This window comes from Ovis canadensis, chromosome 1 (genome assembly GCF_042477335.2).
Source record: "Ovis canadensis isolate MfBH-ARS-UI-01 breed Bighorn chromosome 1, ARS-UI_OviCan_v2, whole genome shotgun sequence".
In the NCBI taxonomy this organism is placed as follows: domain Eukaryota; kingdom Metazoa; phylum Chordata; class Mammalia; order Artiodactyla; family Bovidae; genus Ovis; species Ovis canadensis.
In genome coordinates this window covers 219537199-219559412 of record NC_091245.1, presented here as the reverse complement: position 1 = coordinate 219559412, position 22214 = coordinate 219537199, and the positions used below count along the sequence as shown (strand labels likewise).

At 43.0% G+C, this 22214-nt stretch overlaps 1 protein-coding gene and 1 long non-coding RNA gene across 5 annotated transcripts in view; one reads left to right on the top strand and one right to left on the bottom strand.

Moving 5' to 3' along the window:
- SLC2A2 (solute carrier family 2 member 2) overlaps window positions 1-4505 on the bottom strand; it is a 38056-nt gene extending 33551 nt beyond the window's left edge. Inside the window, exon 1 of the mRNA XM_069560331.1 lies at window positions 4037-4505. Within this exon, the coding sequence (XP_069416432.1) occupies window positions 4037-4051 (15 nt within the window). The 5' untranslated portion in view covers window positions 4052-4505. The remainder of the gene's footprint in view (window positions 1-4036) is intronic.
- Window positions 4259-21254, top strand: LOC138423916 (uncharacterized). Of its 4 annotated transcripts, none has more exons than XR_011250523.1 (5): window positions 4259-4314; window positions 11535-11881; window positions 13429-13588; window positions 14091-14169; window positions 20540-21254. It is a non-coding gene; the product is annotated as an uncharacterized lncRNA (long non-coding RNA). The 4 variants fall into 4 exon arrangements; XR_011250521.1 differs by having other exon boundaries at window positions 4270-4314; window positions 21031-21254; XR_011250519.1 differs by lacking the exon at window positions 4259-4314 and having other exon boundaries at window positions 11451-11881; window positions 21031-21254.
- The last annotated feature ends 960 nt before the right edge of the window (window positions 21255-22214 follow it).

Below are 22214 nucleotides of genomic sequence, written 5' to 3'. Positions count from 1 at the left end.
TCGAGAGAGAAATTTTTGGTCAGATAAGGAGCAATCTCATTTATTTTAAGCGGGTTATTTGAATTCCCAACTGAAGCGATCATTCCAAATATTGAAGTCTCTGGAACTGTTTGATTGCATTTTCTTTTTTTGTTTTGTATCTCTTACTTTCAGGCTTGATTTCCCTCTCTGAACTCCATTCTGAACTGGCTCTTTGAGTCTCATCTTTTCCTTTTCCATTGTCAAATAAAAAGAGGTAACATTTGTAGTCAACCCTCTATGTGGTTAGATTTGGTCAGAGAAAGTTTTGTTTATGAGAGGGAGAATTTCTGAAAACTACTACATTTGAATTAGCCCATTAACCCTAATTCATTCAATCTATCATCCAAGAGACTGACCCACAAATAAGCATAGGAGCTAGTGATAACTTAGCTGGGAGCTCACTCTGTCCAGGCTCTGTGATCTAACTGGTTTGTCTTTTCTCTCAATAACCTTGTAGGTTGGAATTCTACCATTTTACCTATGGGAAAACTGATACAGAAAGGGTAAGGAACTTGTCTGAAGGCCTGTAACCACCAAGTGGTAGAAGATATTCAAGTCTTTTCTCAACCTTTCATAGGCTGCTGCTGCTGCTAAGTCACTTCAGTCGTGTCCGACTCTGTGCGACCCCATAGACAGCAGCCCACGAGGCTCCCCCATCCCTGGGATTCTCCAGGCAAGAACACTGGAGTGGGTTGCCGTTTCCTTCTCCAATGATGAAAGTGAAAAGTGAAAGCGAAGCCGCTCAGTCGTATCCGACTCGCAGCAACCCCAGGAACTGCAGCACCAGGCTCCTCCGTGCATGGGATTTTCCAGGCAAGAGTACTGGAGTGGGGTGCCATTACCTTCTTCGTTTTCATAGGCAGCAAAGTATCAAGTCTGCACTTTTTGAAAGACATTGGGAGCTTAATAATTTTAAGTTAAAGAAAGCTATGCTCTATATCCAATTAAAAATATGCTGCTGGATAAATGTAGAAGAAAAGAATGTGGGCAAGTAGGGTAAACCTTAACATAGAACAAAATGTGGTGTTTATTTTGTGACTTAGAGGTCAGATGGAGTCCATCAGGAAAAACAAAACTTGGGAGTCAGAAAACCTATAAGAGTCCCATCCAGGCCCTTAACATCCCCAACTGTCAGTTTCTTTGCCCCCAAAATGGGTATAATAGTTATGCATAGCAGAGAAGGCAGTGGCACCCCACTCCAGTACTCTTGCCTGGAAAATCCCATGGATGGAGGAGCCTGGTGGGCTGCAGACCATGGGGTCACTAAGAGTTGGACACGATTGAGCGACTTCACTTTCGCTTTTCACTTTCATGCATTGGAGAGGGAAATGGCAACCCACTCCAGTGTTCTTGCCTGGAGAATCCCAGGGACAGAGGAGCCTGGTGGGAGGCCATCTATGGGGCCGCAAAGAGTCGGACACGACTGAAGCGACTCAGCAGCAGCAGCAGCAGTTATGCATAGTCTTATTATAAAGACTGAATAAGACACACACTATGCTCTTCCTATAAACAGTAAAAGGGCTATAAAGCAACTGATTTTTAATCACATCATTATCATCTTGTTCATCACTCTTGCCAAAAAAACCACCTGTCAATTTTTCAAACATACAGTTTTCACAACACTACTATAAAATATCCCCATTTTGCAGGTGAGGAAACCAGGGCTCAGAGACTAAGTGGTATTCCCAACACACATAGCTGGTAAATAACAGATACTCTTTTATTGGAACCAAAAGCTCATCTTAAACTCCCACTGCTAAACAAAATGATTTTCAAATTTTCAGCAGCTATTGATTGACTAGGCCGGGAGGAGAAGCTTGTACTGTTTCCTCTACAAAATACCACAAACATCGAGTCAAAGGTGATCTTGCACTCAACTTTGGAAAAGTCCAGGAGTTTCTCAAACTATAGAATTTTCAAGTTTCAAGGGACCTTTGAGAGCAATGGATTCTAGTCTAATCCTTTTTTCAGTTGGAGAATCCAAGTCCTTTAAGTTATACAACGCATTACTGGCTATATCCAGAGTGAGAATCCAGGGCTCCTACCCCTCAGTCTCCTGCTTAGCTCCTTTCAACCTGGGTGAATTTACAAAGGTGACAGAGTGCTTTACATTAGTTCTCATTCTTTCTGGGTTCCCTTTTTAGCCAATTCTTTAATTCTCAAGAGAAGTACTATAGCACAATTTCTAGGGCTCCCAAGGGAAGGTAATAATCACTTTAAATGAAACTTGAGTATCTTCTCTGTGCCAGGCACTGTGGACAAGCACCTTCTGTTTTGCAGTATCTACCAAACTTCAGTTGTTTGAACGCTACCTTCATGATTTTTTTTGCCAAATCTACATAATATCTGTATAGTTATTAACTCAATATTTATCTTTATATTGCTTTTAAAGTTTTATCTACTTCAGCTGTATCCTGGGCTGTAATAAGAAATCATGAAATCCTAGTTAGTATTCCTTAAATATACATTGTACAAACACACAGCTATTGATAGTAAACTGTTTGTCATCTGAGTTTCTCTAATATTATCTCATTTAATTACTCCCATACAGTAAAAAGAAAGAAAGAAAGAAAGTAAAGTCACTCAGTTGTGTCTGACTCTTTGCGACCCCATGGACTGTAGCCTACTAGGCTCCTCCATCCGTGGGATTTTCTAGGCAAGGGTACTGGAGTGGGTTGCCATTTCCTTCTCCAGGGGATCTTCCCAACCCAGGTATCGAACCCAGGTGCCCTGCATTGCAGGCAGACACTTTACCGTCTGAGCTACTGGGGAAGCCCCACACAGTAAAGAACTATTATAATCCCTATCTCCCATACTATATCCTTATGTTCGATTCCAACGTGTTTTTAATTTGTTGCAAGTCAGAAAAACCATTTGAGAAAACATTACACAGACTAGTCAGAAAACAGAGCAAATATTCTTAAAATCTCAATTGGTAGATAGGCCAATCAAAAAACTTAGCCCTCATATCACAGCAGGTAGGCAACATTAGCACACTCCCAATCTAGGATCATGACCACAAAGCCTGTGCTCCTAGCCTTGTCACTTACTGACATGAAGAAAGGCTCGGCAGAGTAAGTTACACCAGATCAGAACTCAGAGGGCCCTCCTCGAACACCCATTTACCTACTTGTATGATTGTGATTTGGTTGGGGGACACTTATAAGGGAGCAATAGCACTATACCCTTTCTCTTTTCAAGTTTTTGTTTTGAAAAGTATTTTTCTGCAGAGAAATTGAAAGAGTCGTGCAGTGAACACTCCATAACCTTCACCTGTGTTCACCAATGGTTAGCCTTTACATTTGTTTCATTCTCATTGTGTGTGTCTGTGTGTGTTATTGGGCAAATCATTCGAAAATAAGTATCAGATGTTATGTCACTTTACTCTTAAATCCTTCAGCATGTTCTCACCAAGAAAAAGACATTCTCCTACTCCTATTATAATTGTAATACTATTATCATATCCAAGAATGTAGTAGTTATGAAATATTTCTAATATACCCACAAGTTCTATCCCCATATTGTCCCTTGGAGCTGTTTTCTTCTTCCTTCCACAATCTAAGCTCACTTGTTGCATTTGGCTTCAGTTCTTCTTTGTCTCTCTTAATCTAGAATAGTCCTTTATAGTCTCCTTTAATCTAGGACAGTCATTCTCATATATTGATATTTTTGAAGATTTCAGATCAGTTTCATGATTAGTTAGATTTGGGTTAAAGTGCCCTTTTTTGCACATTCCTTCAGTAATATGGTTATGCCATACCACTTGAGAAAACATTACACAGGCTAGTCAGAAAACAGAGCAAATATTCTTAAACTCCCAATTACTGAAAAAAAAATACGATTTTTTAGCAGCTAAATTAACTATCAATTGGCCAAGAGAAGAAGGGTTCATCTGTAGTAGCTACACCCAACATTCCCCAAATCTTCAATATACTCCTACAGAATCCTCAATATGCTCACTGACTTGAACAGACTTCCCTATTCGTGTCCTCAAATGGACATAAAACAACTGTACCTTGTCTTCTGTCATTTTATGGGCCGGAGTCCTCCTCTTAATTCCAGGTCTAGAGTGGCAGATGCAGTGGCCAGCTTCTGACTGTCCTTCTCCAGCTTTCTGAGACTAGTTATACATTAGAATAGGAGGGGCCAGGCTAGGAGGCATGAGGCCAAGTCTAATCTTGGGCAGAGGTGAATATTGATGAGAATCTAATCAATAAATGCTTTGCCTCTGTTACCTGTGGCTTCAATGTCTTTGTTCCACCAGGAAAGAAAATGGGAGCAGGTTTCTTCTGTGTAAGTTACAAACCAGAGATGGTTGTGTTTTAAGGCACGTGCTAAGTGGGGCAGTAACCAGGGGCAAGTGAAAAAGAAAGCTTATAGAGTCTTTTATAGAAAATGAGATATGCTGGGCTGCCCTGGTCTGTTGTGCGGACAAGAAAGACAGGCGCGCAGGAGGCAGACGCCCTGCAGAGAACCAGTGCTGTGGTGCTTCTGCTTCAGAGCCAGACTGTGTGGTCAGGGGTCACTGTAGGCTTGAGTGGTTACCTGAATGAACTTGGACAGTCATGAACTTGGGTTTGAATCTCACCATTTTTCTAGTGGTGTCACCTTAAGCATGAGACTTTTCTGTGCCTTAGTTTTTTCACACAACAAAAGAACAGAATATACACTTTTATTGATTGGGTTAAATGTGGTAATATATGAAAGAATAAGTGCTCAGCAACTGTTGGTTGCTGTTGTTTTTGCTATTACTGTTATTGGTTCAGTGTATGTCAGGAAGTACCTGTCAGGGGCAGTAGTGGAGAGGTCTCAAATAAACCTGCTCACAGGGCTTGGGCTTGTGCCCTTCTGTGTATCCTCTGTGATGTCTAGTCCTTGTGGGGAGACGGGTGACATCTCATTCGGTTGAGCTTGAACTGTGTCTAGCAGAGAGTGTTACTGACTCCACTGAGGCTCAACTGGAACCAGTGTCCAACAAAGAAAATGTAACAAACAGCTGCTAAATGAGGGGTGTTACAGAGAAACAGAGGGTGAGGATGTAAAGGAAACTCAGACTTCATTTGTCTTTTATTTCTCTGCCCTCTTTCCATTTCTGTCACTTCTACCAGATAATGCAAGTGAGTCAATAATTCATTTCAACTCACAGTCCCAGGCTCTGCAATGCACGATATCAAAAGAGACTTCAGAGCTCATAATGCATATGGAGAGATAAATGTAACTATAGACAACAATACAGTAATTTCTTGGTGGAAAGGCATGAACGAGTATTATTAGCAAAGATAGTTAATCTTTATGAGTTCTTGCTTGGTGCCAGGTGCTGGTCTCAGCACTTTGCACGCATTAACCAGTTCAATCACAACAGAAGGCACTCTCCGTTGCACAGCCACGCTTTAGGGGGCAGTTTTGAAATCAGACTTTGAAGACCCCAGGTAGCTTCACTCCTCTTCGTGCACAGCCTGGCTCCTGGCTTTCTGCTCTAGTTTCAGCGGGTGATGCCTACAGCCATTGTCAGAGCGTCTTAAATCAGGAGACGACTCCTTAGCAATCATTTTCCAGTGACATGATATTCTGCCAGAAAGTCTTTGTGCTGCTGTCAAAAATAATAGTCCCCTCTGTTTACCAACCTTTGTTTTTGGAATTTACCTTTTAAGAGATGGTCTTGAGTGCGGCGTGAGGTCAGGAAACCTTTAACTTTTACTAGGTTGGAGCCACGCAGCGCACGCAGGGTAGCTGTTCTCTCCATTGGAAGTGCTCCCTGCTATTCGTTAACCCGGGATGCGGGACCTTAAGCCACCCAGACCAGTTTCCTCTGGTTTAGCCCAGACCTCTCCTGTTCTGCTCTTACTCAGAAATAAGTAATCTCTGCGCCTTTTAGGGATGGGCTGGAACTTTATCTCCAGTTGTAGGGTGGAGGAATTGTTAACAGTGACTGCATTGGCATTTAGCTCTCAGAGAACTGATAATGTATTTCAGCCTCTCAGGAGAGTCTACCTTAGCATCCACCCGAGGAGCGGCGGGTCCGGTTGCCTGGAGTTGTCTCCATGTTTCCCTGGTTGTGAGATAAAGTCAGCCTTTTCTTGCTTTGCTGGCGGGATGGGGGCCACCCAATGAGGTACACCAGTGCCTAGAATCACCCAGAGGTGCCCTGTGGGTGGTATAAAACCAGCTCTGTGTGGTGGGTTTTGTTTGTTTTTTTAGGATTCACTTTTTAAACACTTGAAGTCATATTCTGATTACTTCTTGATTAATTTAATCTTCATAGTAGGCACCAGTGGCTCTAACTGGAGAGAGTTTTTCAAGGATGGAAAAGAGCTTCCCCTCCTTTCTTCTGTGTTATCTTTGTCCTCCCAGTTGCTCAGTCATGTCTGACTTTTTGTGACCCCATGGACTGCAGCTTGCCAGGCTCCTCTGTCCATGGGGATTCTCCAGGCAAGAAGACTGGAGTGGGTAGCCATTCCCTTCTCCAAAGGATCTTCCCCACCCAGGGATCGAATCCACTTCTGCTTCTTCTGCATTGGCAGGCGGGTTCTTTACAGGCTGAGCCACCTGGGAAACCCCATAGTATCTTTACTTTGAGTGAAATGAGAGTTTATTTCTATAAATGGAAAAAAGACAACTCACTCTCTTAGCATGCTGCATCCCTCTCTGATAGGCTCAGGTATGGAGAAGTGCAAAGGCATCTCTGCTGCTGCTGCTGCTGCTGCTGCTGCTGCTGCTGCTGCTAAGTCGCTTCAGTCGTGTCTGACTCTGTGCGACCCCATACAAGGCAGCCCACCAGGCTCCCCCATCCCTGGGCTTCTCCAGGCAAGAACACTGGAGTGGGTTGCCATTTCCTTCTCCAATGCATGAAAGTGAAAAGTGAAAGTGAAGTCGCTCAGTCGTGTCTGAAAGGCATCTCTGGAGAACCAAATAAAATGGGTTCAAACTGGGCCAACACAGGAGTGCGGGAAGAATATTGGGAGGTCCTAGATTCTGAAGAAAGCCAGTGTATTTTAAGATTTCTGAGTCAAGTTTGTCCTTATTGTAGCCTGCCTCTTCTCACCCTCTCCACAGATCCCACTCTGATCCATCCCACCAGTATCTGTCCTGAATGTGACTTCCCAGCCTGGCTTCCCTGCCCCCAGTCTCATCCTATAGTCTCTTTTTGACAGAGAAGCCAATGGTGATTTTAAAAGTAAACCAGACAGTAAGGCATGCATGCTAAGTCGCTTCAGTGGTGTCTGACTCTTGATGGCCCCATGGACTCCTCTGTCCATGGGATTCTCCAGGCAAGAATTCTGGAGTGAGTTGCCATGCCCTCCTCCAGGGATCTCTTCCTGATCCAGGATCAAACCCACAGCTCTTATGGCTCATGCACCAGAAAGTAATACCCCTTGCTTAAAAGTCTCCAAAGACTTCCCTGTCACCCTTAGAAGCAAACCCACACTGGTCAGCACAGCCTGAGAGGCTGATTTGATATAACCTTCCCTGACACTGACCTAGCCTTTTACTGCCCTCCTTCTCTGGGCTTAGCCACACTGTCCTCAGACTTGGTTAACATGTTCCAGTCTCAGCTTTGTACTTGACGTTGCTCTGCCTACAGCACTCCACCCCAGGCTTGTCTGAGGTTGGCTCCTTTACATTCCCTTGAGGATTCAACAAGGCTCTCCAAGCAGGCTTCTTAAGGTGGGCACAACCTACCCCCCAACTCATTCTCAGGCCTGTTACTTTGCTTTATTTTCTTTATAGATCTATGCTTGAAATCTGATTTACCATTATTTATTAAAAATTAAACATTTAATAAATTGAAATGTCTAGTCAAAATATCTAATTATTAAAATATCAAATATTGAAATTATTTTGTTATTTAAATTTATTGTTACTATTTTATTATTTGGACTTCTCTGGTGGCTCAGATGATTAAGCGTCTGCCTACAATGCAGGAGACCCGGGTTCAATCCCTGGGTCAGAAAAATCCTCTGGAGGAGAAAATGGCAACTCACTCCAGTACTCTTGCCTGGAAAATCCTATGGACAGAGGAGCGTGATAGGCTACAGTCTATCATGGTCCACTTTCCTCACCACATTTAAGTTCCATGAATGTGGAGGAGATCTTGCCCTTCTTGTTATCTGCCACGGCTTGAGAGTGCCTGGTACATAGTAGGCACTCAATATTTGTTTAACAAATGAAAGAAGTTCAAAAAGAGTTACTTTCTTGTAATAGTCTGAGGCTGGCATTGGGACATTTATTGATTTAACATTCAATAAATGCAGTATTTACTGAACATCTGTGTAGGCACTAGTCACAACAATGAACAAAACAGAGTATCTGCTCATGTGGGGTTTACTTTCCATGAAAGAAACTACACAGGTGCTTAGGAAGAGAAAGCAGGGGCACTCACTTTCAAAAAGAGTCGGACATGACTTTGGAACTAAAGACCAACAGTAATCTGTCCAGGAAGTCGAGAGAGTCACAGCCCCAGTGACCAGGGATACTTCCTCTTCCCTGCACCTGGGGGCCACAGGTTTGCCTTTGGGAGGCAGTCAAGAGGTCCCCAGGCCTCTGTGTGCATTTGGGTTTATTATCTGAGAGTGTCTAAGTGTTGCTACATGATCACTGAGCTAGTCAGAAGAATCTACTAATCCCTTTTTATGTGTGTTAAGCCCTTAGCTGTGTCTGACTCGGGGACCCTATGGACTGTAGCCTGCCAGATTCTTCTGTCCATGGGCTTCTCCAGGCATGAATACTAGTGTGGGTTGCCATTTCCTTCTCCAGGGAATCTTCCTGACTCAGGGATTGAACCCAGGCCTCCTGCATTGATTCTTTGCCATCTGAGCCACCAGGCAAGCACTAGTTGCTCCTAACCCACCTATGGATTAGTCATTGAATTGACTCAGTGATGGGCAAGTTTAAAAGAAAGAAAAGGAATAAAGGAAATAGGCTAATTTATTGGCTGCCACAGACAGAACTGGTACAAACAACCTGCCCCATGTCCTTCCCTCTTAGCCTCAGCACAGGACAATCTTCTTAAGGTCCTCAAAGGTTACATGCTGTGATGATTAATGTGATGTCTCAACGTGGCAGGCCACAGTGCCCAGACATTTGATTAAACATTAATCTGGATATTTCTGTGACGGGTTTGGATGAGATTTGTATTAAAATCAGTAGACACTAAATAAAGTGGGTTGCCTTCCAGAATGTGGGTGGGTCTCATCCAATCCGTTGAAAGTCTGATAGAACAAAAACTTGACGTCTCCTAAGCAAGAGGGAATTCTCAGGCTTTGGACTCAACACTCTAACTCCTTCCTGACTTCCCAGCTTGCTGGCCTCCCCCATCATAGTCTGGACTCACCAAGCATCCACGACCACATGAGACAATTCCTCAAAATCTCTCTCTCTCTCCCTGGGGGACCTCTTGATTCCCTCCCAAAGGAAAACCGATGGCCCCCAGGTGCAGGGAAGAGGAAATAGCCCTGGTCACTGGGGCTGTGACTATCTTAACTTCTTGGACAGATTGTTGTTGTTTAGTCACTAAGCCATCTCTGACTCTTTGTGACCCAACAGACTGTAGCCTGCCAGGCTTCTCTGTCCATGAGATTTCCCAGGCAAGAATATTGGAGTGGGTTGCCACTTCTTTCGATCTTCCTGACCCAGTGATTAAACCTTATATCTGCTTATCTCTCTCTTGTATTTCCTGCATTGGCAGGTGGGTTCTTTACTGCTGAGCCACCAGGGAAGCCCCTTTGGGACTGATATAGTGACCTTAATTGCCATTCAGTGACTCACACTGGGAGTCTCAGGTACCACTTGAAAAGCTACCCAATAGCTGTACAAGTCTAGACACTGCCCTCACTTTTCATTTATCTGTTTTTCTCCTTTCAAAAATACTTCATTTTAATGGCAAATTAAATATAAATACATGAGACTATTGTCACTGAGAACATTTTGTAGGCTACAGATAAAGCTGGAATGACCCTCTGCCACCACTTTCAGCCACAACAGTTGGTTAGCAATGTCTCTATTTTCAGTTTAGTAGGTACCTTTCCAATTCACCAGCCCCTTTGAACCTCCTACTTTTGTTTCTATCCCTTTGCCTCCTCTCCAGATTTGTCCTGTCTGCCATGTTAGGGTGAGGTCTTAGTTTAACTCCTCCTCCTCGAGAAGCTTCCTCTTAGTTTGCTTTCCTAGTGTGGCTCAGAAGCTGTACACAGTGATGCCCAGTTCCTCAGGTGTCCCAATAGCCCTTTCCAGCACCCCAGGCCTCTGCTGGTCTGAGAGAGAACATGAGGAGAAGAAGAGCAGCTGTGTCTCTACTTCTGGCCAGTCCAGATGTCACCTGGCTGACCCCTTTAGCCTACTGGCCATCAATTACTCTGGACATGATGGAAAGTTTCCCCTTCTTGGAATGGTTTTATGTCTTTTCTGAACTCAGTAAACCTTGTAAAATGAATTCTTGCCACCCTCTTACAAGGGTTTGGTGTGCTGGACTGGGGTCAAGAGATGTCCTTTGGGTTTTCCCTCCCCAAAGGGTTAGCTCTTTGACTATGGACAAGTCTTGCTCAACTCCTCTAAGTTTCATCTATAGAACAAACTGGATAATCTCTGTCTCGTCACATGAAAGATGAAGATTGGATCAGTCTCTAGGGATTGTTGTGAGGGTTAAATAAGATAGTATGGGTACAGTGCTTAGAATAAAGCCCAGAATGTCATCAGCTCTCAGTACATGTCAGCTCTTAGTATTTTTCTGCTCTCAGATTCTTTGTTCCTAACATCCTCTCCAAAAGTTATGACCCCCAAGGTTGACTAGCTACGTGAGTTCTGTTCCTTCTTTTAGCCTGGGGCTTGTGTTATTTGTCCTTGAGGTCAATGAAGGCTCATGAAAAGAACAAGTGCCACCTAATGAGTGGATGTGTGTCATTCGTATCACGGGGGTTTGACAATCTGTGACAAATTCCTTTGACAGATGTGCACCTATGGCAATTTATCAGTGAGCCACTGTCTCAAATTAGTTAATCACTGGGCCATTCGGTCTAAATTGAATGGTGCTGCTGCATGCAGAAAGTTTTTGTTTGCAATTCTTGAGTCATCTCAGTTTAAATTAAGTCAATTAAAATTCCCTGTTCCTAACCATTTTTATATCAAGTGTGCCTAAATGCCCACAATACTCTGCAGGGCATCGTTCTATTTATGAGTTTGTGTCTCTTTAATGTCTGTGAGTTAATCATTTCCCGACACTGTGCTATTTTCTTTCACTGCCTTCTGTACCATTTGCTGCCTAATTTTCAGGGTGCTAAGAGAGGTTGATATATAAATTGGGAGTGAAGATCATGAGGTCATCATTGAGGTTTAGCAAACAATGTTGCTCAGTGCTCTTGACCAATAGGTCACCAGTAAAAGAAGCAGTGTCAGGGAGAAATGGTTCTCGTGACAGCTGTTTACCAGACAGAGAAGAGTTCCAGGAATGTACTGTAACAGGCAGATGGTGCAACTCAGTGGTGGGCGAGTTGTTGACCAGGTGCTTTTTTGTCTTGTAGAACTTGAAGAGACACACTCAGCTATATTTGTTAATCCCATTCTCCTCAGAAAGGGCTTCCCTGGTGCCTCAAACAGTAAAGAATTTGCCTGCAATGTGGAAGACCTGGGTTTGATCCCTGGATTGGGACGATCCCCTGAAGGAGGGCATGGCAACCCACCCCAGTATTCTTGCCAGAATAACTCCATGGACAGAGGTGCCTGGTGGGCTACATTCCATGGGGTTGCAAAGAGTCAGACAGACTGAGCAAGTAACACTAACTCTCCTCAGAAAATCCTCACTGTTCACAAACAGCCAATGTGGGCTCTGGCATCTCTTCAGAGACTTGGAACGTCAGTGGCAAGACAGGTAAAAATAAACCCAAATGGAATATCTCTCTCCCTTACATCTTGAAATCACCTTCCCTCTTTGAACAGGGCAAGTGGGTTTGGGGAAGCACTTTGTGGTGGTTGGTGGGAAGAGGAAGTGGTTTTCAAATGAATACATCAAAAATTGAAGCTCAAGGGTCTTCCTGGGTGGTCCAGCAGTTGAGAATCTGCCTTCTGGTGCAGGGGACACTGGTTTGATCCCTGGTTGGGGAGCTAAGAGCCTACATGCCAAGGAGCAACTAAGCCTGCGTGCTACAACTAGAGAGGTGTGTGCACTCTGGAGCCTTGGTGCCACAACCTGCTGAGCCCGCTTGCTCTAGAACCAATGCTCTGCATCAAGGGAAGCCCCAGCTTGCCATGACCGAAGAAAGTCAGAGCACCATAAGGAAGACCCAGGGCAGCCAAAAAAACAGAAAAAAAAATTTTTTTAATGAAGCTCAGTGCCTCCGTGCTTCCATGTTGTAGATAGCACAGTGTCCATGGTCCTAGGAGCAACCCGCTGGGCCTCTAGGGATGTCCGAGACTGCTGAAGGATGGAGCCTTCTTTGTGGTGGCCAGTCTCCTCTCATAAGAGGAGTCTACCCTAAGGTTGTGTCCTGCCCCGTCTTCTCGCTTCCAGTCACTCCTCTTTCTTCTCTCTTTCTAAGGTCTCCCCAGGTGGCCTATGCTGAGCTGAAGGCAGAAATTGCTCTGCTTTGCTACAGCAAGAACACAGGCCTCTTACCCTGACAAATGTAAGACTGCAGGTCAAATGTGTATTGGTTTATCCAAAAAGGGAAAGAATAGGGTGTTGTGCAACTCTCGATACTCCAGATCATATCCTCCCCTTCTTTTCTTCTTTTTTTATAAATCAGATTAGCTTTTATTGACTTTCTATTGTTTGGTACACATTTCCATCCAGAGCTCTTGGGTTTATAGTCCTATGCTATATGCCTGCTTCATTCCTCAAGTTCTGATGGATTTTTAAAAATGAATATAATACTACCTTAAGGAAAAATACATTTGGTCAACGTTGTAAGACCAAACATTGTGGGTGGGCTCTGTTGCCTCTGTTTTGTCATTGATGTACAGGGTGAAGAAGGTCAGAAACATGGGGAGGAAAGAATGTCGTCCTAGGAAGCTTCTTGCTCCACTGCTGATGCAGGCCTCCAGGCCACCTTGAGTCACTCAGGGACCTGAGGGTCTCTGACGGGAAGTTGTGAGTTCTAAGTGAAGAACTTCTAACTGAAGTTCTAAGTTCCTTGCAATTTTGTCCTTCCAAGACATGTAAGATCAGAGTAAGGCCTGTGAGATCACATGTAAGATCACAGCGAGGGATAGGTTTCTTGCCTATGGCTTCATACTAAAGGGCAAGAAGATGGTCAGGTGCTCCCACACGTGTGTCCCAAGTGACAATTCTATTCTAGTTATTTTCTGGTGGTTGTAGCACTGGCTGGGAGGCACCTCCGGGTCTAGAATGTTCCTGATCTGTTGTCCTCATTAGTAACACCTGACTTAACTCATCCATACTCCCACTTTGCTCACCAGTGAGAATTTACTCAGCATTTTAATCCATTAATTTGCTGCTGCTGAGCCCGTTCTGCCTCGGAGATAACCACCCCAGATGCCAAGGCCCTGAAAGATTGCTGTCTGAAAAGTTTATTGGATAATGAAATTAAAAAATCGTCTCGAATACCAGATGTGCAAGGTAATGCTTGTTCTCATTGTCACTGTCAACTTCCACAAAGATTGTAGTGGAATGTTGGTGGGAATGTAGAAGTAAGAAATAGGTCAGGGAAGAAACCACAAGTTTGCTGCAGAAGTCATTGCTTGATTGGTAAGATCAAATTTGAGTCTAAGGACAGAGTTTCTTATAAAGTATTTTTCTTTAAGGTATTGTTATATTCATTTTAAAAAATCCATCAGAACTTGAGGAATGAAGCAGGCATATAACACAGGACTATAAACCCAAGAGCACTGGATGGAAATGTGCATCAAACAATAGAAAGTCAATAAAAGCTATTTTATAAATAGCTGATTTATAAAAAAAATAAGAAAAGAAGGGGAGGATATGATTTGGAGTATTTAGAGTAGCATAACATCTTATTCTTTCCCTTTTTAGATAAACCAATATACATACTAATATTTAAAAAGTAAAAGTGGTGTTCTTTATAATAATATTCCTCTAATATTTCTCTTGAATTTTATAGGCATTATGAGAACAACTAGGCACAAAGTTTACAAAGAACTTTTCTGTTGGTGCTCTGATCTGATCAACATAACAAAAATGTGAGTATGGCAGGAATAGCCAGATGATTCCATTTTAGGAACAAGAAAACAGAGGCTTAGAGTTGTCTGTTTGCTTAGAGTGTTTGCATATTGTGTTCTGACTTCACACCCTGTTTTTCTGTGTATTTTACAAATAAAGTCAATTCTTGGCTTTCCCTTTTTCACATTATTTCCACATTTTTTTTTAGTGAAAGGTCAAGAAAAACCTTCTCCCAGGGTGATCACTGACACTGAATCACAGTCTTGACTCTAATGTCTTATAAACCTAATGTTCTTGAATGAGATGCTACCCAGGCTTTCTTTATTTTATTGTATTTTATTTTCCTATTTTTTTGGCTGTGCCACAAGGCATGTGGGTTCCCTGACCAGGGATCGAACCCACCTCCTCCACCCTGCCGACCCCGCCCCTCGTAGAAGAAGCGCGATGTCTTAACACTGGACCTCCAAGGAAGTCCCTGGAATTCTTTATTTTAAAGAAAATGGGTACTTTTTGCACATGTGTGCATACTAAGTTGCTTCGGTCATGTCTGACTCTTTGTGACCCGTGGACTGTAGCCCACCAGGCTCTTCTGTCCATGGGATTCTCCAGGCAAGAATACTGGAGTGGGTTGCCATTTTCTCCTTCAGGGAATCTTCCTGACTGAGGGATTGAACAGAGTCTCCTGCAGCTCCTGCTTTGCAAGTGGATTCTTTATGATCTGAGCCACCAGGGGACTGTACTCTTTGCATAGTCATTGTTATTGGAGTGGTTTGCTTGAAAAGCACCAGACTGGTCACCAATAGAGCCAGCTTCTTATTTAGGTTCCATCACTGCCCATCTTAAGATCTTGAGCAAGTTTTTTCTAACTCTGCATCTCAGCAATTCCATTCACAAAATGAGGAGATTAAGCATAAAGCTCTAAATTAGAACTAGGGAAATTTTTAAAAATATGATGGAAAAAATTAAAATGTATAAGGAAAAAATAATTAGAACATATAAAAAATAGGCAAGACTAATGAAACAACCAAGAGACTAAGGAATTAAGAGTAAAGAAAGATTATAAGTGTAGATTAAAGCATAAAATGTAAATAAAAAGAGGGAAAGGGTTGAAAGCAAATAACACAAGGTAAATGGAGATATTTATGCATAAAAGTATTCAAAGAAGGAGAAAATCAAAGTTAAGAAGAATTTTAGGTTGCAAAGAAGCAGAGATCAAGACAGTTGCCAAATAAAAGGAAGAGGCTAAATAGAACAAAAAAATATATGTATAGCTAAGTAAGAGAAATTAGAAGTTGAGTATAAAAAGACAGGGCTTCCCTGGTGGCTCAATGGTAAAGAATCTGCTTGCCAATGCAGGAAATGAGGGTTCCATCCTTGGGTAGGGGAGATCCCTTGCAGAAGGAAATGGTTGCCTACTCCAATATTCTTGCCTGAAGAATTCCATGGACTGAGGAGGCTGGCAGTCTACAGTCCATGGGGTCTCAAAAAAGACAGGGCTTAGCAACTAAACAACAATGACATAAAATGACAAGTATTAAGCAAGTAGCAATACAAAATTTTAATCTCAACCTAATTCTAAGATAAAAAGGATGTAAAAATAAATGGAGGTTTAAAATTTTGAGACAGAAAGAGGGTCAGCGTGAAAAAAGAAAAGAAGTTCAAAGTCATATAAATAAGAATAGCAAAGTACAGGCAAATAGGCGAAAGTAGCTTCCCTGGTGGCTCAGAAGGTAAAGAATGTACCTGGGTCAGGAAGATCCCCTGGAGGAGGGCATGACAACCCACTCCAATATTCTTGCCTGGAGAATCCCATGGACAGAGGAGCATAGCGGGCTACAGTCCATGGGATCATCAAAGAATCGGACAAGACTAAAGCAACACACACATACACACACACATAAGCAATAGAATGTGCTTTTCAAAGGGTATATTTTAAAAGTAAAAGGTATTATTAAATTAACTTCAAGAAAACAAGAAGAAAATGTCCTGTGTAGGAGAGCAGGTAGGCATCCGGTGTCTTCAGCAAAGCCTCTGAGCTGAGGCCACAGGCTGCAGTGTTGTGTCTCCAAGTAGGTGGCTCAGGCCCTGGGGGCAGCAAAGCTCCTGGCTGTTAGGAGAAGAATGCCCCAGCGATGAAGGGAAGCAGCAGAGGAGATGAGAAGGGTCGGTGGCCTAGGTGGCCTGACCCATTTGGCTGGTCATAGCAGCTTCTGGGTAAGTCTTCTCCAATCCCTACTGGGGTCAAAAAATGGTACCAACATGCCTGCACAACATGAGAAGGGGTGGTTGTTTGGAAACACTTTTGGTGTCTAGACACACTGGAAATATGCTGAATCATTGAAAGGGGAAGAAAGGAAAACTCTAGAAGTGTAGCATTTCTCAAAGTATGAGATGTTGTTGTTCACAGTTGTTCAAGACCATGGGCACCCAAATTACAGACTGCTGTTCACAGCTGGGTGGGGGTATTCCAGAAGCTTGTCTTAGTAACAAGCACTTCGGTGATTCTTAGGAGCAGGGGAGTTAGGGCAAGTAGGGCCCAGGACAGCTTCACGCTTCAAAGCTGGGGTTCAATAAAGAATTTGGCGACTTGCTGCTAGAGACAGCAAATGAAAGAATGCTGGGAATAACATGCCCAAAATGTTCCATTCTCACGGGTTTCCACCACCAACACAGAGAATTAACCACGTTCCTTACTGATGGTATGATTCATTCATCAGACATTGCCCACGGAGGCCAGGCAGACAGCTGAATCAGGATTTTGAACTCCTGGGGCCTGTGTTAGAGCATGGAGTGTAAAGAATACGCTCACCATCTAAGTAGGCATGTGACTGATTTTCCTGCTCCATCAGCGCTTTCTCTAGTCCTGCTGAATTCCTTGCCTGTTTCAGGGCCTACATCTTCATTCCTTTCTACCTTTGTTCCAGCCCCTCCCACTCAGTGGAATCTCTCTCTCCCTTTTCTTCCTGTCCCATGATCTGGTGAAGACCACCTCTTCTTGGAAGCCTTCCATAAACATTCCAGGCAGAGGGCCTTTCTCTTCAGTCCCAGAGCAGTCCCTGCCTTCCTCTGGCAAATGCTGGGCTCTCCTTCTTTTGGTGTCCTCTCTGTGCCTGTTGGTGTTCTTCCCTTGCCTTCCCCACCTGCCCTTTAGCAAAAGGAGACTGCAGCTCCTTGGAGGCGGGGATCATTTCTTCATCAGCTTTCTGCCTCAGCATCCAGTGTGAGGACTGCTATGTAATGTGTATGTATGCTAAGTTGCTTCAGTCATGTCCGACTGCAAAACCAAGGACTGTAGCCTGCCCGGCTTTTCAGTCCATGGAATTTTCCAGGCAAGAATAATGGAGTGGGTAGCCATTCTGTTTTCCAGGGAATCTTCCCGACCCACAGATTGAACCTGAGTCTCTTCTGTCTCCTGCATTGGCAGGTGGGTTCTTTACCAGCAATGCCACCTAGGAAGCGCCCCTGCTATGTCATATGTGCCCTGCATGCCAAGTCGCTTCAGTCGTGTCTGACTCTTTGTGACCCTGTGGACTGTAGCCTGCGAGGCTTCTCTGTCCTTGGCAGCTGGTAAATAAATCATTGCTTGGTTTTTCTCTATATAGGTGGGTTTGTGTGTGGCTTGTCAAAAGTCAGATTGTGGCTACCTCCAACACTTCCAAAAGAAACAAGATGGCATATACTTCCCTGGTGGTTCAGTTGGTAAAGAATCCGCCTGCAATGTGGGACACCTGGCTTTGATCCCTAGGTTGAGAAGATCCCCTGGAGGAGGGCATGGCAACCCATTCCAGTATTCTTGCCTGGAGAATCCCTATGGACAGAGGAGCCTGGTGGGCTACAGTCCAGGGGGTTGCAAAGAGTCTGACATGACTGAGCAGCTAAGCACAGCACAGCACATAAGCAGGCAAAAAATAAAAATACTTTTTTATTGTTTGAGTTCTCTGATACTTGAAGATGATAAGGCAGCTTTGTTAAGATGAACTGAACCAATGACCATTAATATATCCACATTGCTGCTGCTAAGTCACGTCAGTCGTGTCCGACTCTGTGCGACCCATAGGCGGCAGCCCACCAGGCTCCCCCGTCCCTGGGATTCTCCAGGCAACAACACTGGAGTGGGTTGCCATTTCCTTCTCCAATGCATGAAAGTGAAAAGTGAAAGTGAAGTCGCTCAGTCGTGTTTGACCCTCAGTGACCCCATGGACTGTAGCCTACCAGGCTCCTCCGTCCATGGGATTTTCCAGGCAAGAGTACTGAAGTGGGGTGCCATTGCCTTCTCCATATCCACATTAAATGCTGCCATAAAACACAACAAAGATACAAAAGAAGGTTCTGGGACTTCTCTGGTAGACCAGTAGTTAAGACTCCATGCTCTCAATGCAGTGGCAGGGTTTGATGCCACATGCTGCAGAACGCAGCCAGAAGCAAGCCAAACAAATGAAGGTCTTTAAGGAAGATGCAAACAGTTACAATTTCCAAATTATGGACCCAGGACTTCAGCAGGGCTGGGGGTATGGATCTAGAACAAAGGGTCCAATACCCAAGTGTATACTGAGCATTGTTTGTAGACTAAATGACTCACACGTACAACTAATTTTTTCAAATGATGTGGCTTATAAAATGCAGTTATATTTAGAAGCATTAGTGAACTTTTTGTGCTTTTTAGCTTCTTAGGTGATTATGGGAAGTCATCATATTTAAAATGATTGGGAAACTCAGGCTTATAAAGTGACTGGGATCCAGTTAGCTGACGCAGTGGCCTCTGTCTTATGGCATGTCCACTCTGTGCGGGTACTTTGGCCTGTGGAAGTGCTTTGAATTCTGCCTAAGATTAACCACCAACTACCTGGGTAAAGCTAGCAACAGAAATCTAAATATGGACACCAAGTGGGCCATCTGCTTTGAGCCTGATGCTGGGTGATGCCCCTCCCTCTTTCTTCCCTTTCTATATTTATCCCATCAATTTTTGAGATGGGCAGTACATTCCTATACTAAAAAAAAAAAATGATCTGGACTTTCATAAGTTCCCTAGAGCAGTTATTGGGCTTCCCTGGTGGCTCAGTGGTAAAGAATTTGCCTGCCAAGCAGAAGATGCAGGTTCGATCCCTGGATTAGGAAGATCCCTTGGAGGAAAGCATGACAACCCACTCCAGTATTCTTGCCTGGGAAATCCCATGGACAGAGGAGCTTGGCAGGTTAGAGTCCACGGGGTCACAAAGAGTCAGACATGACTTAGTGACTAAACAACAACCATGAACAATTATTACCACATTAAAAAAATTTCGACTAAGCAGGGAAATTTCAAAAACAAAACTAAAGTGTTCCCTATGCTACCCCAAATCTTGTGGGGACCAACAAAAAGGCTGCCAATTAAATTTACCAAACTAGAACATTCAGTGAAATGAATGTATACATATTATTATCAGATTCTCACATACATCTTCTTCATTATATGAGAGCATGCCACCTGCAAAAAGACTGTCTTTAAATGAGCTTTATGGAAAAGTCACTCTGTTGTTCTTGGTCTTGGACCGGTGATAACTTTGGCCTGTCAGATTGATGGGCCTCCAATTATTAATGGCTGTCCTAGTGAGGAGGAAGGATGAGATGAGGGGAAAGCATCAGATTATCCTGAAGGCTATACTATTTCTTTCTGCTCCAGTGATGCCTCCTAGCCCTAAATTCCTCAATCTTAACTGGCATCTCTTTTACGAAATGAGTTTAGTAATACAGGATAACCTGAGATCCTGCAGCATGGGCATAGGGCTAGAACATTCTGTCAGACCATAATGCTGCTGGTCTGTGTCGTCCTGACATTATCTGGTAAAGTAACTTTGAACTTTGGAATCTAAGATGACTATTTTTTGGCTGGAGGTGGCCCTTTTAAAATTGTTGTTGTCATGGAACATGAACTTAGTTGCTTACAGAAATATAAAAACACATATTCAAGCTGATGCTATTCAATTTTAAAGAAAACCAACACTCTAAAATATTGTCACATAAATTATTGAGAAATTATTTTACAATCATTTATGGTGTCTTTTACAACTGCAATCTGTGATGCTTAGATCATCTGCCATGACTGATACCTCAGGCATTACTTAGCACCTGTTTCCTGTTCTTCATCTATAATGGAAACCAATACTCTCTATCTTCTGTAAAGGACTCCAAGAATCTACAGCATTTTTGGAATCCAAAAATGGCTTTGGTACTAGAAAAGGTTGATTAAGACCATCACTCTTGCTATTTAACTTGAATTACACATTATCCTGCATCTCAACAGATTTGTGAAAAGATATGAAAAGTAATAAGCAAAATAATTCTTTTACTGTTATATTGCTTTATATCACTTCATTATTTTCTTCTTTTATTTTTAATATTTCTTTTATTAAGTGAGCAGGAAAATACATGGTTGAGCAAATTGAAACTACAAGTTGTGCCCTTTACAAGACTGAGTGACACAAAGATTCATCAGAAGGCATGTGTCAATTTCCTACAACAGAACTTCATGCAACAACATTCAATGGAGCTGAATATATACAGATGTTACAGGCCGCCCAGGGAAGCCTCATAACTATTGTCACTTGGAAGAATGATAAAACCAAAATGTCATTAGGCTTTCATTAGGCTTTCTTGAAGCTGCATTTAGCAGGAGATACATTTAATGTTGTTTATTTTTTGTTTTAGAAAAAAAAATCGTTGTTATCATGTTTAAACATTTAGACCAAAAAACAAAATTTAGAATCCTCTTCCCACTTCTAGCAACTCTGCACTTACTGCAGTGCCGGCAGCTTAAAATGGATCACTATCTGTATAAATGTAAGAATCTTGAAATATTATTTTTCTCAAGGTTCTATATGGCAGCCTCTCTTCCAACCCTGCAGGGCTTCAACCCTTGACCTGTTAAGATGATCCATGGAGCCAGAAAGTACAGCCAGATGCTTTCCTAAAAGCCTCCCAGGAAAGAAAATCCATTGAGGGTTTCATTTTCTACATGGAAGCAGACCTGTGCTTTTATAATATAGAATTTGGACACAGCTTTTTGTTTTGATATTGAAATGAAAATGGTCTTATAGGCTTATACCTTAATAAAAGAATTCCAAAACTCTGTTATTATTTATTTTCATTCATTTTTTCATCCAATAAATACTTACTGATTACTATTTGCCAGGCATTCTTGTAAGTACAGGAGATAGGCCAGTGAACAAACTAGATGTTGATAAGCTCTATGAAAGGCAATAAAGTGGAGACTAAATGGGGAATTGGGAATTATCTTATATAGGTCTCTGATAGGATAGGAATATTTGTGCAGAGACCCAAAGGTGGGAGAGAGCACATTTTACAGATACATGAATGGAGGGCTTTCTAGACAGAGGAGACAGCCAAGGCAAAGACCTCAAGACAGGCTCATGCTTTGAGTGTTTCCTGGATAAAGCAAGGAAGGCAGTGTGGCTGAGCAAAGTGAACTAGGGAAAAAGTAGATGAAGTCAGAGAAGTGGTAGCGGTGGTTGGGGATGGAGCAAAATGTAGGTCAGATTTACGAGGGCCTTATAGGCCACTGTAAGGACACTGACGTTCTGAGTAAGATGGGAAGACCTTGAGCACTTGAGCAGAAAAGTGGCATAACCTGTATATTAGTCAATGTTTTAAAAGTGTCATCTTGGACTTCCCTGGTGGTCCAGTGGTTAAGAATCTGCCTGCCAATGCAGGGCACACAGGCTCCATCCTGGTCTGGGAAGATCCCATGTGTCATGGAGCAACTAAGCCTGTGTGCCACAGCTACTGAGCCTGAGTGCTGGAACTACCGAAGCTGGCACACCTAGAGCCCATGCTCCACAACGAGAGAAGTCACCTCAGTGAAGGAAGTAGCTCCCACTCGCCTCAACTAGAGAAAGCCCTTGGGCAGCAGCAAAGACTCAGCACAGACAAAAAAAGGAAACTAGAATATTTTCTGGTCTGGAGGAGCAAAATTGCCATTTACTGACAGAGAATACTGTAATGCTGGGGGAAGATTGAAGGCAGGAGGAGAAGGGGACAACAGAGGATGAAATGGCTGGATGGAATCACT